General features: G+C 39.4%; 1 protein-coding gene across 1 annotated transcript in view; it reads right to left on the reverse strand.

Annotated features, from left to right (window-relative positions):
* ERBB4 (erb-b2 receptor tyrosine kinase 4) overlaps positions 1-17,969 on the reverse strand; it is a 400,745-nt gene that overhangs the window by 125,163 nt on the left and 257,613 nt on the right. Inside the window, exons 18-19 of the mRNA XM_072874979.1 lie at positions 3,026-3,158; positions 278-400 (exon numbers count right to left, since the gene is read on the reverse strand). Coding sequence (XP_072731080.1) covers positions 278-400; positions 3,026-3,158 — 256 coding nt within the window. The remainder of the gene's footprint in view (positions 1-277; positions 401-3,025; positions 3,159-17,969) is intronic.

The raw sequence follows: 17,969 nt of genomic DNA on the forward strand, positions 1-17,969 counted from the left end.
ATAGCCCAGCTTGTGTAGTCCTCTTGTGTGTAAGGATGCTTGTGGCTGACACTCCTTTTCTCACCAAGAAATAATATCTGTATGTCTGATCAAAACAGAAGTTAATGTTTGAACCTGAAGGTGTGCTCCTCCCACAAAATTCCACTATCCTCTGAGCTTCCCAGACACGTAGGGCTCATGAACCCATCCACGGTATGGGATGCTTTGCTGCAATGCAGAACTTGACTGTTCAAAAGTTAAATGAGGGAACTCACTGCTGTGTATTGAAGACTCTTACCTTGTATACGGTTCCAAAGGCTCCAGAGCCAAGAACCTTGACTCTTTTCAGTTCAGTTTCCTTCAGGATACGAAGCTGTGCTTGGTTGGGTGCTGTGCCGCTTGGAGTCAAGGGCTCCACAAGCTACGAAGGAAAATCCAACAGTCTTAAATATTTGAAAATGTGAAGACCCGTCAGAACTTTATACTGAAAACCACCAATCCAACTAAATACTGGAATAAGACAGTGGTGGGGTCTATTGACCGCTGACCCGCCAACTTGTGGAGGGATTTCTCACCTTCAAAAGCAAATGAGCAATACTAAGAAACCAAGAGATCTAATAAAGAAAATCCTCACTCAACAGGTAGTAATTTCCACCAGGAATTGCATGATGGAATTATGAAGTGGAAATTGAATCGGTGTCACAGTAACACACCCAAGGACTTTTGCTAATGGAGGCAGTATAAATATTTTCTACATGACAGAAATACAGCATTTATTATCAGTGTACCACGTTCTACTTTTGCCCATTTTAGTGCCTTTTAAGTTGGCAATATTTCTTTTTAATAGCCCTGACTTAATGGCTCATCACGTTCTTACTCTGTTTTGGGGAAGGGATTACTTTTCTGAACTTCTGTTATACCACACAGGAGGACAGCTTTAAGGAGAAAACATCTTATAGCAGACCACTAATTTATAACAGCCACTAATTTACTGCAAAAAAGGCACAATTAAACAGTTTGCTCAAGATGTCCCAAGAAACTTTGTAAATGAGCCACAATAGCACATTCAGTTAAAAATGCTCTCAGAGCTCAACGTTATACCATCCCTGCCAGAAAAAACAATGCTTCTTTAAAAATAAATTAAAAATACATGAAAAGGGCAATGCTCTAAACAATGAAAAATAGTCTGTTCCTTTACAGGATGAGTAAAATAATTCAGGGCTACTCCTACCCAAATTGGTTTGAAACCACTGCAGTATTTCGAAGTTGTCTGTTTACAAGGCTCAATGCATGATGCTCTGCAGTTTGAGAACTACTTCTATGGCTCTTTGAGCCATCATGAACTACTTAATTAGTTGACCAGACTACTTTGGTCCAGGTAAAAAATACCGGTATCTGGAAATTATTGGGAGTAAGAAAACATAACAAAACCAAACAGCAACAAGTCAGGTTATCACAGAAATATTTTGTGAGCTGTACTTTCTTTGGAGTGATTTCTCCTTCCTACTTTAGATGTCCAGTACTTACATGGTGAAAGAAAGAAGGTTTACTGTAAAAGAAAAGTAGACAGACTAGCAGTACACTTCTGTATTTTCAGTTTGTGAAGAGTGAAAACAGCTTCTGTCCACGAACACAGGCATGGCATGGAGAAGTGTTGTGGACATATAAAAAAACGCTTGTAGAGTTTCACTGAGAATGATCCTACAGAAAGAATAAGTCTGTTACAGCCTCCTGCTAAAACCAGAGACTTTAGCTGAAGCTATATCGCTTGTGTGTTTATCTCAGGTTGCTCCTGATTTAATCTTCAGTACCTAAGCCAAGACAACAGCTTCCCCACGTTCAGGAGGTGACCTTGGTCCCTCAGGAACTGCTGTCAGCCACAGCTTCTATCTGACCAAATGGAGAATGAGAGCTGGACTTTAAAGCCAATACTTCCCAAACCCGATGAAAACTACCTGCTTAAAATCATTTATGCTTAAGTAGGGGCTGATACAATGGCAAGATTTACCTATCTAAAGGCAATGAGTGCTGTTAAGCTTTCTATACAACTGAACAGTATTTAAGAAGTAACACAAATTCTAGCCAAGCATAAAGATACTTAGGCTAACAGATTGGGGATGCATGTATCATTTGCTCCCAGGCTCTACAGTGGAGATGAGTGGGAGCAGGACCCTTGGAACAGGACAGAAAACAGCATTGTCAAAGAATCACTAGCTAACAATATTCCAAAGCTTTATTATTTTACAAGGGGGACCCTCATTTAAAAATATCATCACTTGCAAAGTGTCTCAAGCATAGGACTGAGGAGATGGTAGTAATCACCTTTGCTGTAGCTGACAGATAAAGATTTAATGTTATGTTTAAATATACTTCCTAGATTGCCTCCTCCACTACTGGCATTTCAAAGAGCAGGACAGAATGGGCACAGCACTCCGTCGAATAGCTCTACCACATATTTTTGCCAGTAGAACTATGAACCTCATTTGGTTAAGCTCTGGGAAGTATCTTGGCTTAATAAAATACATCATTATTACTGATCATGACTACAGACTTTGACAAAATCTGGACCACAAAGGCAATACAGGCACTGGGAAGAACAGTAAGTGACAATCTCTGCATTTAAGCATTCCTGAGGAGCTTAAGTTTGCATCAGAGCTTGCTGAACTTACTTCAGTCTTAAAAGTTGACCTCAGTATGCACTGGATGGAAACTTGTAATATTTAAGCATGAGAGCTGCTAAATGTACTGATGAACTGGGATAGAAGTTCAGCTGAGAGCAGGATGGGAGTTCAAAAATCTGATGGAACACAACTTCGTGATTGTATAGATCTTTTTTGGTCTTCAAAAACCATGAATGTATGTATGTACAGAAAACTAATATCTTGAAATAGCTTCATTCATTCCATCAGCTCAGTCCTGCTGCAGTGAGCAAAAGGATTTCTACAGACCTCTCTGGTAACTGGACTGAAGACGTGAACATCTTTAATATAACAGCAGAAGAGCGCTGCATATCTTTTCAAATATTCTGTGAGAAGCACACTCTCACCTCAGTCTCCAGGAACCTTCGCAATGCTCTCTTCTTTTTAATGCTTTTGCGCCGAACGTACACAGCAAATGTCAGGCCCACAATGACGATGATGAAGAGGCCACCAATAACTCCCGCAGCAATCAGAGGGGTTCTAGCAATCAGAATCAGAGACTTTATTTTTAGGTAGAGTGAGAAACCAAAGACTGGTTGGGTACATAAAACACAATCACGTGGAAAGCTTATTAACTGTCTTATGACCAGAATTTCTAAGTCATTCCAAATGGGAAGTCAGGGGAAACACATTAACATATGGTATGACTTTTCTTGTTTTTAACCAATATACCAATTCGACTTTTTTCAAACCGCCATGCACATGTGAAGGAGTTGTGTGGACAAGGAGATACAACATGCACTTTGATGGCAAACGCAAATCTGCAATGGCAAAATGAGGATACAGGTATCTGCAGTTTTCCTGCAAGAGCTTTAACTATGCTTACTCTTTGGCTCCATCTAGATTAACTCACGGGCTTGTGCATTTAGGGGAAAACAAACTAATGAAAAATTCCCAAACTACCAATACGATGTGCCTTCCTGAGTATGGAGGAAGTGAGAGGCAACTTCAAACATCGTGTTTCATACACAAATCTGGAGGCATCATACTCGTGCACCTTCCTCAAGTGGAGAATATTTATACATGAACAACACAATCCATAACTAGAACCACGCACCCTCTTGGAACTCCTGGTTCATTACTATCACACACAAACATTTTGGTCAGGCGTTATGGTTGCACCCATCTGGTTTTGCTGTGGCTTTTCAACACAGCCAAATCCCAGACCAAAAGACTGGTGTGTTGGAGCCAAAAAACTTCTGTGAACAATGCCAAGCAAGGCTCAGCTTTTGCACAAGACCTGTTGTGCCCCCACTACTCCTATAACTCCTTTCAGCTTTCCAGGATCTTGAGCAGCATAACCTAGAATTACTAATTTGTTTTCCCATAGTGATAAGATATAGTAGGCTGGCATCACGGTAGATACTACACAAGCACAAAACAAAAAGACTCAGTCACTCTGACTTAGGTGCCCACATTTGGGGGTCGCCTACGGAGTCAGTGGAGAGAAGCAGGCTCCCTCTGAAGACAAAGTCAAAGCGATAGGTACTCTGACTCAGTTTTTTCTCTCCCCCCCCGCTCCATCTCTAAAGGGTGGGTAGCAGCCTCCAACCCAAAACCTTCAATTAGGCATTTTCACAGAATACCAACAATTCACTAGCATAAACACACTCACAGCATTTAACATCCCTCCAACAATGGCTGGACAGTAGTGGAAAAGATAGGTAAAAAGAGACAGCATGACAACTGCAGAGCATAAATGGTTCCGAAACCACTGCCTGGTAACTACAGGAAATAGGTTAACTATTGTCAAGATTGTGGAAATATCACTGCTATGCTTTAACAGCCTTCCTCAGTTATGTCTGAATGACGATGAAAGATACATTATGGCCTATTAATAAAAATGTACCACACAGCTATTGAAAATTTAAAGGACTCTCCCACAGAAATAGTAAATTGATTTATCTGACCCTTTATTCTTCTTTTTATGTCCTACCACAAAGCTGAGCAGTGGGAAGCAGTGCCATCTAACCTGGTTTAGTATATTAAGGTGTGTCTACATTACCACCGAGTACCATTTTGAAGCCCATCTCTAAACTGTCCTAGCTGTCCCTTGTCACTCCAGTTTGGTTCAGAGATGTCTCAAAGCACACAACCTGGATTCATTTCAAGATACCAACCAGAAGATTTTTCTGGAGTGCACCTAATGTGCTCTAACCTCTAGCTGGCATTATGGTCCACCGGATCAAGACTAGAGCTAACCCAAAGAAAAATCCCTTGCAGCAAACGTAGCCTAGATATTGGGACCATTACCTATTTCATCCTCCAGATCCAATCCTATTGTGTCACTTACTTCATGTTAACAGAGACAAAGCCTCATACTCCCACATCTAGTTATTAAAGCACTGTGTTTAAAGCACCACTACCATGTTTGCCCAGGGAAAGCACATTAACATTACACAACACTGTAAGGCCTATTACAGTTCAAAGACTTTATGATGGAAACCATAAAGCCTGCAAATAAAGGATGCTGAATGTCGTCTGGGTGTGAAATGGAATTATGATGTTTGGGAAATACAAGTCCGGTACCACCTACTCCTCAGGCAGAGGCACTCCTCCTTCATCTAGTTTGTCCTTAAGACACATTCCCCTTTCTAATCCCATTGGTTACTCTGCTGATTTTGAGTGCAGAGCTCAGATTAAAGGACCTGGCATACACATTCAAAACAATTCTCCTCTTCATTTGCATGTGCTTTCCATGATGCTGATGTAAGAAACTCTTTAATAGGCAATTATGAAAAACACTGGACAACAAAAGACTTCCATGGAGCTAGTACTGACTAATGAGCAGAGGAATTTTTTTTTTTTTTAAATGCTGTATGAACAATCATATAATTTTTAACACACACCACCAAACCACAGACTGACAAAACAGGCAGGAGATCTCTCGGCTTTAAAGTGCATATTAATAACTATCATAACAGCTATCAAAATAAATAATAAATAAAATAATTAAAATAATTAAAATAAATTAAATAATAAAATAAATTTAAAAATAAATAGAGTTTTATGGTACTGTGGCCACTAAAAATGGTCCAAACAATATTTACATGATAGACCATAATAAGGAAAACAGTTCCAACGGAGACACAACAACTAGTGAACAAAATAAAATGAAGTTACAAAATTCCTTGCAGCCCTTTTATTGTTACAGAGTACAGGGGTTCAAAATTAATCTTTATGATCCATTGTGTGAACTCTCATTGACTTTAAAAGAAAGTCCTCATCATTTTTAGTAGTGAATTGAAGAAAAGCAAATAATTTTCAAAAACTTTGCCAAACAAGCATTTAGTCATTAATGTGAAATATGCTGTAATTGCATATTATATATGAATTTTCAGGAGGTACCATGTAAACACACCATTAAGCAAGCTTAAAAAGGGAGTGTAAGAGGAATAATATAACAAGCAAGGGGAAACCCCCCATATTTAAATGCTAAACGAATAACTATAATGCAAAAAAAGTTCTATTTTGAACTCAAATAGTGATCAGCTTCCTTCACTCATAAGTCCACTATCCTCCTATAAAAATCATGACAGACACAAACATCACAGACCTAAACAGATGGGATTGTGTACTGTACAGCTTCTCCTCACTCTGCTACTGAGCTAAGCCCCAAAGACAACAATCGTGTTTTATTTGCTACAATACCAAATAACAAGTCACTGCCTTCAGTGCTGCCTGGTATCATCAGTGCAGTTCACTGTTGTTTCCAACCACACGTAGATCATTTTCTAAGCCCAGTTTTCTGGGTGTCACCTACCTCATTTGGGTGACTTTTACTTATGCTTGTTAGGCTGTTTGCTTTTCTATCTATTTTGCTAACATATTCAAGTCTCCTGTATCATTTCTCTACTATTTTCATGTTTGCAGTGTCTTATATTTAATACCCTGGTGAATTTCATTAACATGCTGTTTACCTTTCTTTTACATAATTGTTAAGGTTGTTTAACATGGACCCCTGCAAGGTGGCGCTGATTAGAGATGCTGCTGAAGACACGAAATCTTTCTCCCATTTTGTTTTTTTAATCCAATCCTTTCTTTGCATATGCACCTAACCAACAGTTCAGCTTCACATACAGCTGGACACACAAATCTCCTTATCTCTAGTGGCATTAAGGGCTTAATTCACTTACATTTTTGTTACATTACTGTCCCCTCATCCACCTTTGTGAATGCAATTCGCTACATTTGCCCACCTCAGACTACTGCCCTCTTAAAACTAATTCCATTAAAGTTAACAGGAGCAATGTTGATACAGAGACAAAAATTGCACTATTAAAAACCCCCATTTTGTTAAGTCATTTTTAAAAGCCTGGAGGCCCCATTTCTCTGTTAGGGCTCAGAAAGGCTGAAGTCAAGCAAAGAGAGGCAGTTCCATGTCAGTCCTGCCCGTCCAGCATAACTAATGGACAGCCAAAAGTCGATCTTAGCTCACATTTACTTCAGCTCCACTACAAACCCACCAACAGGAAACCCCTGATACAGCCGCTACTTTCCTTTACACACTGAAAATCTACCCCAGAGGGTGAAAAAAAATCTCTAGTAGGCGTTTCTGGACTTTTATGCTCATCAAAATAGACTTAGCAGTCCAAGAAATATGGCCCTGAATCATAATTCAACCCCTTATAATTAATTTGCTATCCCCCACCCCTCCCTCAGCTGAGGACAGAATACCCAATTAATGATTGGAAAAGGCGGCAGCAAGGGAGGCAGTGGGAGGGAAAAAAAAATCCCAACACATGAAACATCCTGCCTTTTAACTGGAAACTGTGGATCTGTGGCTAAAAGCTGAAAGTAAGATTTTAGTATTCCCCTAGAAGAAATGAATAGTATGTATGTATTTTTAAGTGTGTTCTGTGTTTTCATACTTAGAAGCATGTAACACCCACTCCCACATACCAAAATTGAGACAAAAGTTCAAAGTTAGTACTCCAAGATGGACAAGGATGCTCAAAAGGGGGGCTCGCATCATTCCATCCACTCCAAATCATTAAAACATCTGCAATTCCCACGGTGTGTTGAGACCAGGTATTGAAGCCTAATTACTGATTTAGATGAATACATGGTCTCATACTCTTGACTGGAGAGTGCAGCAGAAGGGGGAAAGGAATCAAGAATTGTGGTCCATGGAGTGAAGCTGAGAAAGAACACCTGTTTTTCTATCTTTGGCATTAACCCACCTGATATGATATGTAAATAAATACAGCTTTGAAGCCGAGCTGTTAAAGGGCTTTAAAGTCCTGCCTCAACCTTCCCCACCTTCCCCTCCTTTGAGTTTTATCTATATATCCAAACAGGATTCGTTACAACCTTGAATATTTGCTAAGTAGTTGCTTCTTGTAAATTTTCATTATCAAGGCATTATTTTTTCCTGACAGACGATTCAAATGTTATGCATTCCTCACCCCTTCCATCAGTGGGGAGTTCAGCTGACTTTGAAGCTGCACTTTTAGAGATCTAACGAATTCTGCTAATCCTGGAACGATAATCTTAGTATTTAAAACATACAAGATAAACCACCAGACTGGGAAGCAAATTTGTGTATGTTTAAATAGCTTCTCTCTGCTGTGCAGCACTCCCCTGGCAGAGCTCTACAACCACAACTTCCAGAGTGCCTGGTGTTCACGAAACGGTGCTCCCCAGGGGTGGGAAGAATTCATCTAAAGTTATTCCTATTAAGACATGGTTTGTTTTATATTTTTATTTTTCAAGAACAAGGCTCCCTTCCCCCTTTCTCCACCTAATCTGAGGGTGTTTGAACACTGACAAATGTCACCATTTATGTACAGATTAGGAGTTTTTATCATGCATAAACACAAATTTTAACTCACAGCTGATCTCACAATTACTACCAATTCCGCATTTAATCTAGGTACGGGCAAACTGCATTCCATTGTACTGTCAACTAGCTGTAGTTAAACATCAAACACAGTTTTTCACTTTGGACAGGCTAATGCTGACAAACAGATATCTTTAGTCAAAATTGCTTTTTCCTTACCTACGCTGGCTCCTATATTGAAGCCTTCCTCAAGCAAGTATTTAAGGACATTTCTAGATCACTATAATGAGCATTATCTGTATGCTCCAAGTTTTTTCACCAGCTTTGCCAAGTGACAAGAACACGTGCAGAACAGAGACTTCCAGTCTCTAATTGCCAGTGTACACCCTTTCCTCCTCCAGTATACCACTAACCAAGATGTGTTGTTGGGAGCAACTGTGCTGTTAGGATACACCAAAATGTTTAACGTACGGTGACATCATTTACTGAAGGTTTGCACGTATTTTGATTATCAGAGTGCTAACTGAAAACAAAACACTAACAAGGTGCAAACAAATATATTATGTGTATTCCTTGAATTGTAAAAGTGTGTCCTACTCATCCGTCATATTTTTTTTAAAGGTAGGATTCCTCATTTCACTCAGCAAAATAAATGACAATGAAAAAATATTAAGTATAGTTTTGAAAATTAATATAACCTAGCATTCTAGACATTAATATGTATTGATTACAAATTTAGGACATCTTTATTATCACTAAGCCCACATAGCGCACAATGGATTTCTTTAAAACTAGTTTTAAATCTGAACGGCATAATTTAGGAGAACAACCACTTTCCGTTATGTTTTCACCACAAATTACTAAGAACTCTAAATTTTAACTCCCTGTTAATACAGTTGACTGGGAATAAATATGGAAATCTCTGGGATTACAGTGTCAATACAGAGGCTTTTCATGGGCTTCTCTCCCTATAAAACTTAAAAGTCCATCTGACATCCCTTGCACCCCTGGTATTTTTAGGCTGAGGTTTTTCTCTTCTGCCACAACATAAGAAAGGAATGCTATTGTTAAGAACTTGCACAGTGACTTTGTTTTGAGGCTTGCGCTTTAAGTAAACAGATTAACGTTCCTTGTAAAATATGCCAAGTCAGGCCCCATATAATGTAGATTGATTTATCTGTGACAGAAAGCCAGTTAAATCCACTAGATTGGAATCACAGGTGAAGGCAGTTCATCAAGTCAAAGAACAATCCTCTTTATAAACTTGTCATATTTCCCATTTTCTTTGGGAAGAGTAATATTTTGCTTTAAATAAAGAAAACTAGACCTGTAATGACCATGGGCGCAGATGGACTGCTCTGAAACTAAAACCATCAACATTAGCGCAAAGAGTTTCTCTCTGCATAAAGCATTCCTGTTAGAAGCAATAAACTCAGCCTGCTTCTCTGCAACCAGTTGCAGTCAACTGGCTCTACGATTATGTCTGTATACATGAAATTATTAATAAGAAAACATGCTTTTCTCAAATAGAAACATAAAGCGCATTTTCCTGTATGACATTATATGCTGAGAGACTACATTGTCTGGTGGCACTGCTTTCTAGTCATTAACTGTCAAATCCAAAAGTACCACAGAGCAGCACAGTCTGAGGCAGAGTGTGTTACATCGCTTGAGGAGCTGGAGAAATACAAGGTAGTACCCATATTAAATCAGCAGGTAGCCACATCATTCAGTGGGAGCTGGGTCATACAGAGAATACAAATCCTAGCGTAAAACTGGCCATTGAAACTGAGCAGGAACATTCGTCCACTCTGCAACAGGTGTCCAGGGCAGATTTTTATAACATTTTCTTCACTGCTACATTTTGGTTCCTATTACATGTTCTAGCAGACGTGGGCAAGCCAATTACCTTCAACCCTACCTCCCATACAACTTCTCAAGCAGAAGGCTGAACTCAAGCCTAAATGGCTCAAAAATTATTTCAACCTGCCCTCAGCTTTGCTCCACCAGTGACTGTACAGATGAGTGAATACTGCAAGTCAGTATTAACAGGAATTCATTATCATTTCAGGTGGCAGCCTGATTCAGTCTAATGCTTGCCATTTTTTCTTCACAGTTAACAAACAATTATGTAGATAGGTGTATGCTCCAGAGTTTGGAAAAACAATCAGATCTCTGAGGACATGTATTCATGATGAATTAGACATTAACTACTTTGTCCTCTAAAATTTTTGGTACCCAATATTTGGTACAGGACACGGAGGGACATTCACTTCAGTTGGGTGATAAATCAAACCATAAAGAAGAGTGAACAGGAAGGAATGTTTGGGAGTATTTTAAATAATCAACAAGAGGAAACCTGTTTGAATACTGTGCTCTTCCTTCTGCTATTTTTTTAAACACTTTCCAAATTCCACTGGTGGAAAGTGCTTGTAATTCACTTAAGTTCCAGTTAAGTGTTTGCTGAAATTGAGCTATTCAACATATGAAATATCCAAAGCCGTACACGACTAAGCAAAATCTTGCCTGTAGGACTGTGCAGGTGGCTTGCCTACCTTTAAGGAGCTGCAAGAGGAAGGTTTCTCTACCCCATACCCTTCATTTTTACTTTACTTCACAAATCATCATCTTTCTATCGAAAATGCATTGATCTTTCTTTATACCTGCCCCTTTTGATTGTTTTTTGGAATGCCAGTCTTTCCTGAGAGTAACCGTTCAGGAGATTTAAGAAGCACAGAGCAGATTTTTTTGTCTAAGTGGTTGTGAACACTGGACTCTTTCCTGTTACAGCTTTGAATCATATGGGGCAGCGAGCGTTTGCTTCCACAAGCTCCAGGAGTATTTCACAGTAGTGAACCTTCAAGGACTGTATTTGGGGACCAGGTCTGAGATTCTGTCCCGGATTCCCTCCTTCTGAAGTCTTTATGACTTTACGTTTCTCCTTTGTGAGAAGAGATTCTGCACATTAAAGAGAGCCCTAACTTCGTCAGACCACTTCTGGGCCAGCCCTGCATCTACACTCCCATGAGCCATCTCACGAAGGTGAACAGGCCTCTTCACGTGAGTGAGCAGTCAGACTAAGGTTCGGCACTGGACACTGGCAGAGGGGAAAAAAACCCCATCAAAAGAAAATGAGACATGATAAACTGATGAGAACAGAACTGTCACACTGTGTTCCCGATCTTCAAGTTTCTTGCCGTATCCAATCATTTGTTTGGTGATAAATGTAGAGCTTACGTGGGTTTCAGCTGAAGTTTTTTAACAAGCAGTGGCATTAAAGCATCTTTTGGACCTATGTTTGAGATTAAAGTTAGAGTGCATGGAGGATTTGTAGAAGAATGTGTTTGGAAACATGCACCCATATATCGTGCATGTATTACATGTATTCATACACATATATATATACACACACAAACATATGATTAAAAATTTTTGCTCCCAAGTCTAAATCAAAATAGTAACACTTCAACATAGTAACACTTCATTCCGCACTGGTATAAATGTATATATAAATACAGCATTTGAGACATTTATTAGAATACTAGTAATGGCCATGATGCTGTTAACTACAACATACATTTTAGCTACTCCTCATTTGAGTTCTAAATACACAGAATTTATCTTTGTGGAGCATGGCAGGGAATAAATGCAGCCAGTGCTCATAAATATCGAGGAAAATCCACGACAGATGAAGAGCAGGGTATAAGGAATTGATTTCTGAGTATGCCTGATGCTGCTCTCGGATTTATCACTATTATTTTACAAGGACAGCATTCTGTCTAAACGCCCTACACAAATTATATCAATCATTAGAAAATCCCATTTGATTATGGGGAAAAACTCACATAAAATTGAGATCCTCCTTCTGACACAAGGCTTATACAGGATCATCTCCTATACGATAATATGCCCCCAAATTCTTCTATGTCTGTAACTTATCAGTCATCTCCCAGTAGTTCTTATATTGCCAAGTGGAGCAGCAAGAAACTCTGGTGTATCTTACAACTCCTCTTAATTCTAGTCATCATTCCACTGCCAGCATTTCCCCAGAGGCCATTCAGAAAAAAACCTTCAACTTAGAAGCTCCGAACCCACCCACCTGCACTCCTCTCCTCCATATCCACAGCCACCCAAAGGAATCTATTTCACTTCACTGGCTGTAAAGCGAGCCAAGGGAAACCAGTCTTGTGAATATTATCCTCAACTTCTGTTCTCAGCTCTACTGATGATTTTTTTGTGTATGTCTGTGTACACAGCAACCTCCTATCATCTTGATAGTCACAGATGTGACTTGATTAGAAAAACAGCTTGTGTCCATGGTGAGGATACTGCTCAGAGTAACCTAGACTCTACAACAGCTGTTTTATTATGATTATTTTGCAATACAGTATGGCCCACATAAAGGCAAATGATAATTTAGTAAAACAGCTCTTCCTTCTCCCAAATTTCAGTATGATAGAACATTCCAGAATTTATTGCAGATACCACCTTATCTATGCATCTTCCAAATGTTAAAAATACTCCTCTTCCAATAGCTGCTAAACTCCCAGAACAAAGCAGGCCAAGCATCTGGGGAAACAGTGATCCAGCTTAAAAATCTCTTTTTCCTCTTTCAGCTACAACCCCCTTTCTCTCCCCCGCCACCAAACCCCCAAACCTAAGCACCAGCCCCTCTGGCAGACATCAGATCGTGCTGACTTTTTGTGCCTTTTGGATCTCATCGCTTCTGAAGCTCATTAGGGCTCAAGAAAGCAAGGAGCGAGAAGGCTCAGACACCTTTTTTTCCCTCCTCTATCATAAGGGAGAGAGGGATTGCCTCTCATCCCACCCCAAAATATATGTATTTGAAGTATTTAAGCGAGAAGAGCACAAAAAGGTTGATGAAATCAGCTAGCGAGAATACACACAAACATGCTGCTACAGCTATTAGGTTTTGGCTTGCTTTCTCAGTAATTGCCTTTTTCTCACTGGAATTTTCCTGTCTCCCTTATTTTAAAAATCTGTTGATTAAAAGATGACTCAAACATCCCAAAATTTGGAATTTGGAGCCTGATCCACTGGTTGATCCAGGAAATCAAAGCAGAGAGAGTTCACGCAAAGCTGAAGTGGAGAGACAGCACTGAACTTAGCCTGCATCCAAGTCATTTACATGCAGAGGATATCGCTGCCACGAGGGAGGGAAAAACATATCTACAGGAGATGGGACTATTTTAAAGCTAGAATATTATCTCTTCAATATGTTCTTTGTCTATTATCCTTACTGTGATTGAGACTACACATATTAACAACTAGCGGTCCATTTTTAATGCAGGAATGCTTTTTACTTTTTTTTTTCCTCCTACATCAGACCATGAGGGGCAGGGAAAGAGGTAATTTCTTTCTGAAATTTACACATGTTCAGTAAGGAAGGTTATTTAATCAAACAAAGCAATGCCCACTGATACAGAGCCCACTGAAATGAATTGAAAATCTCCCAATGGCTGATTCAAGCCTACCAGGAACTTAGAAAAGACCAGTTTGGCCACTGCCACATTGGTGAATTGCCCAACTAGAATGAGTCCTCTTCCCTTCAGTCTACCAGGTCATCGCTGATTCTTGGCTTCTAACCAACCAACCTACAGGATCCGTGTATCATGGCCCATGCTCCCAGCATTATTTTCAGATTAATTTGCAGATTAACATGCTCTATTGCCAAAAGTAGGGAACACAATGCCTTATCTCCTCTTCAGCATGACCTATAAGACTGTACTCGGCAACACTGACATCAAGTCTGTGGGTTCTAACATGGCTGAACCTTAACAGCATTACCCAGAGCAAACCAAATGGTTACAAATAACTAAAATCACATCCTCCATCCTTTTGTGTGCTTCTACTTTTCCACTGTCACCTCTTCTTTTCACTCATGTTATGTTGCTTTACAGCTTCTGTACCTTCTAAGAAATATCTGTGCTACTTAATTTCAGTGACATATCTAAACATCACTAGGTTTACTACAAGTAGGCAGCTATGACTTAAAATGGATCAGTGAATAAAATAAGAACACGTAATGAAAATCCAAGCAAGCATTTTAAGAGGCAAGTAACACCTTGGTGTATTGCTTTGATGGCCTATGTTTCTAATGGACAGACTATGTCACAGGCAGGGTATTGGGAGTCTAAGACAAATTATTTGAGGAAACAGTTTACACTTACTTAAAAGGTTGATTGCATTTCAGACAATTTTCCTGCAGGTCCTACAAGAAAAACTTCATATAATTTACAAATCAGGGATTCCATCATGACTGGACCATGTTTAACCAAAGTTTGGCCTTTGTCCTGATGACAAGGTTGAATTTGTTCTGAAATTTCTGCATAAATACCACAACTTTTCAGGATGAGGGATTACCAGCTCTGTCGAGAGATGTTCCAGAACAGGCAAATACACAGTAAGCTCCTCACAACTATCTGCCAATGAAAAGCTCAGTCAGAACTAGCCAGCACCTGTTGTTCACATTATCCCACAATATTTCCTGCCTCTTGGATCATTTGCTCGATCTCAGATAACTACAGAAATTATCTGCATTATCTTGTATTGATTAAACAGCCAACATGTCTGCAAAAGAGCTTATTCACCAGTATGTGAAGATGGTGTCATTAAAAAGTTACATCACATTGAAAAAAGGCGTGAAGTTTTTTGACAAAAAGTACTGTCATCCCTAAAGAAAACTTCACTTTCAAAGGTTACATACAAATAAAAAACCCCATCCAATATCTAGATACCACACTTCCTAAAACTTTATGGTACTGAAGATACAGCTCTACCAAAACATCTTCCAGGAATGGAAGGGAGGGACAATAAGAAGAGAGAGAGGGGAAAAAAAATTAAAAAGGAAGAGTCTGCAGTGTAGAACAATAAAAGATACTTAGTACCTCACTAGCATCTAAGGCTTAGAAAACCTGATAGAGATGGACAAATTAGACCTTCAAATTTATGTCATTAGTGGAGGAACTTAGTAATGGGAAACAATTTGCCTTCGACATAAAATAAAAATGGTGAAACACTACAGCTGAAATGCTACTATATTTATTCAAAATGAATGTCTGATTCAAGTGAATAGAGGCACGATGCAAGAGAGTTCAGTCAAACAGGTAAGATCTGAATGAGTTTCTCCTCTCCCCTAGCAATGGCCAGTCTGAAAACTCAGAAGTTTAACTGACCTAACTGCTAATGAGCAAGTACATTGCAGCATAACAGAAACCTTGTGTAAAGTCACATGGAGCTCTCACTGTGTGCCTCACCAAAGCTGACAGGAACCAAAGCCCAGTATTCAGCAGCTAGATTTGCTTGTCTGTGTCCAACTCAGTATCAGCAATCAAAATTCAAAGGAGGAACACTGGCTCCTAATCTTAGCGCATGAGCCAAGAGTTGATCGTAGCTGGAAACTATCATCACAGACATGAAAGTGTGATGTCACACACTGTAAACAATGACAGGAGGAACCAGCGAAATCCTCTGGCCTGAGTACCTGTCTAGCACAGCCTACAGGCTTGGCACAAATTCATCATGCTTGCAAGAAAAAGTTCCAGTCTTGATTTTACAAGTCTAGTGCTGGAGAACTGAATATTACCAGGGAAAATCATTCCAGGGATTATCAATCCTCATTAGAAATGCACTGGCATTTTGCTGCTTTCAGTGTGTCTTTCTTCAGATTTCATCCATTTAATCATCTCAGACAGACACCTCACCCTCCTTTTCAGTCTGCTAGACTAGCGCCATCTTTAAGCAAACTTTTGTTCCTTACCTATGTACTTTTAGATGATAATCAGGCTCTACACTTTAACCTTCAGCCAAAATAAGCTTTAGCTGTTTGAGCTCCCAAACTTCTTCACTACAAGGCACAACATACAAAGCTTCAATTACTCCTGGTGGCTCTTCTCTAAAGCCTCTTTAACAGGCAGTCCTGAGAAAACAGTCAAGTCTTTCTGAAGGTACAGGGTCTACATTCTTGTTCAACGCTATCCACTACCATTATACTGAGGTAGAAAAGAGGCAAAATACCTTTACTTTACAAAAAAGAGATGCAAGGTAAGCTGGACTAACAGAGAGAGGGCATTGCATGGGAAATGAGTTTAGTATTAGGCCCCCTTTCCCACTAGAATTTGAATGTAGTTATTTGAAACTCTTCATACAAAAAGCCCAAAGGTACAGATAATTTATATGACATTTTCCCACCCTGTTACTTCACTTAACAGCATGACAGGAAAAAAATTATAGTAAGATAAAGTCATTTGGTCTAATGGCTCGATTTGCTAATGCTCTGTTCCTGCATGGTTGCTGGTATTTTTGGTAATGCTTCCACCTTTGGTAACTGCTGCAGTACAACTTTCCACGTGTAGCACCAAAGGACAGAAGCTTGCTAATTCCTTCAAACCTATAGCTTGTTTTATTAGTTTACCATTATGTGTTTGCAGGCTACACACTGGTAAAACTGGAAAATGCCTTATGAAATTCAAAGCTGGTATTTCCATTTCTGCAACAACAAATGAAAAAGATCGACTGTGAACTGTGTTATCATCATTAACAAGTTATCCACTATTTTTGATCTAATGCTGGAAAAGCTGCTGCAAATTATCTGAGAAGTAGGATGTACTCTTCTGTAGGTAAACCAAAAAAAGGTAATGTCATTTGCAGACGTCAAACACAAATCCTCATCCGCATCAAGTGTTCTATGCTTGATCATTCCAGCAAGTATTTAACCGGTTTTAAATAGGCAACGGAAAAGTGTGCATGGGGGGAAATTCTTGCAAGATCACTTTACAGATACCAGAAAGGAATAAATCTGTCCTAAACCCAAATGCAGTCCCCTCCTACAGTAGATTACATGGCTTGAGATACTAACTTTGATCTGAAGAGATCTAATTAAGCAGACTTGACTGTATACATGCTTCCAACAAAAGTACACCACTACCAATGTACTGTTCTAAAGAACCCCAACCAAGAGCTTCCCATTTTACGCAAGAATTGCAGCACCTTTGTCACCTGACAGGTCATGGTAAGTAAGCCAGAATACAGGGAATTAAGTCTTGGCTGGACTCTAAACTCAAATACATCTGTCACGTGAATTGTCTAAATATGAAAGAGCGACAAATCCTGCATTACGCAGGTAGATTGGATGTAAGATCGCAAGCTTTAGTTCTGATTTATTATATGTTAAATATTAATGAATTATTAAGAAACCATTCACTGAGGTGACTGCAGTGACTTTCATTCATGTCACAGGGGTACTCAAAATGTATTCCTCCTAAAGCTCTAGGCAGTGAAATGTTGTTGTGACAATAAAAGTACCCACAGCAAAGGTCTGTTTGAGAACCAGTTCAGTAGCAGCAAGTTCTCACACAGACCAGGGATTTCTCTATCAGGCTGCCCTAAACAGAGCAAGTGTAAGCTCTATCCAACCCACAGAGGCAGGACAAGAAACTGCCTGTTTTTCTAGACTTGATTCTTAAAAAATAAAAATAAATCTGCGTCTT

This window comes from Ciconia boyciana, chromosome 10 (assembly GCF_034638445.1).
Source record: "Ciconia boyciana chromosome 10, ASM3463844v1, whole genome shotgun sequence".
In the NCBI taxonomy this organism is placed as follows: Eukaryota; Metazoa; Chordata; class Aves; order Ciconiiformes; family Ciconiidae; genus Ciconia; species Ciconia boyciana.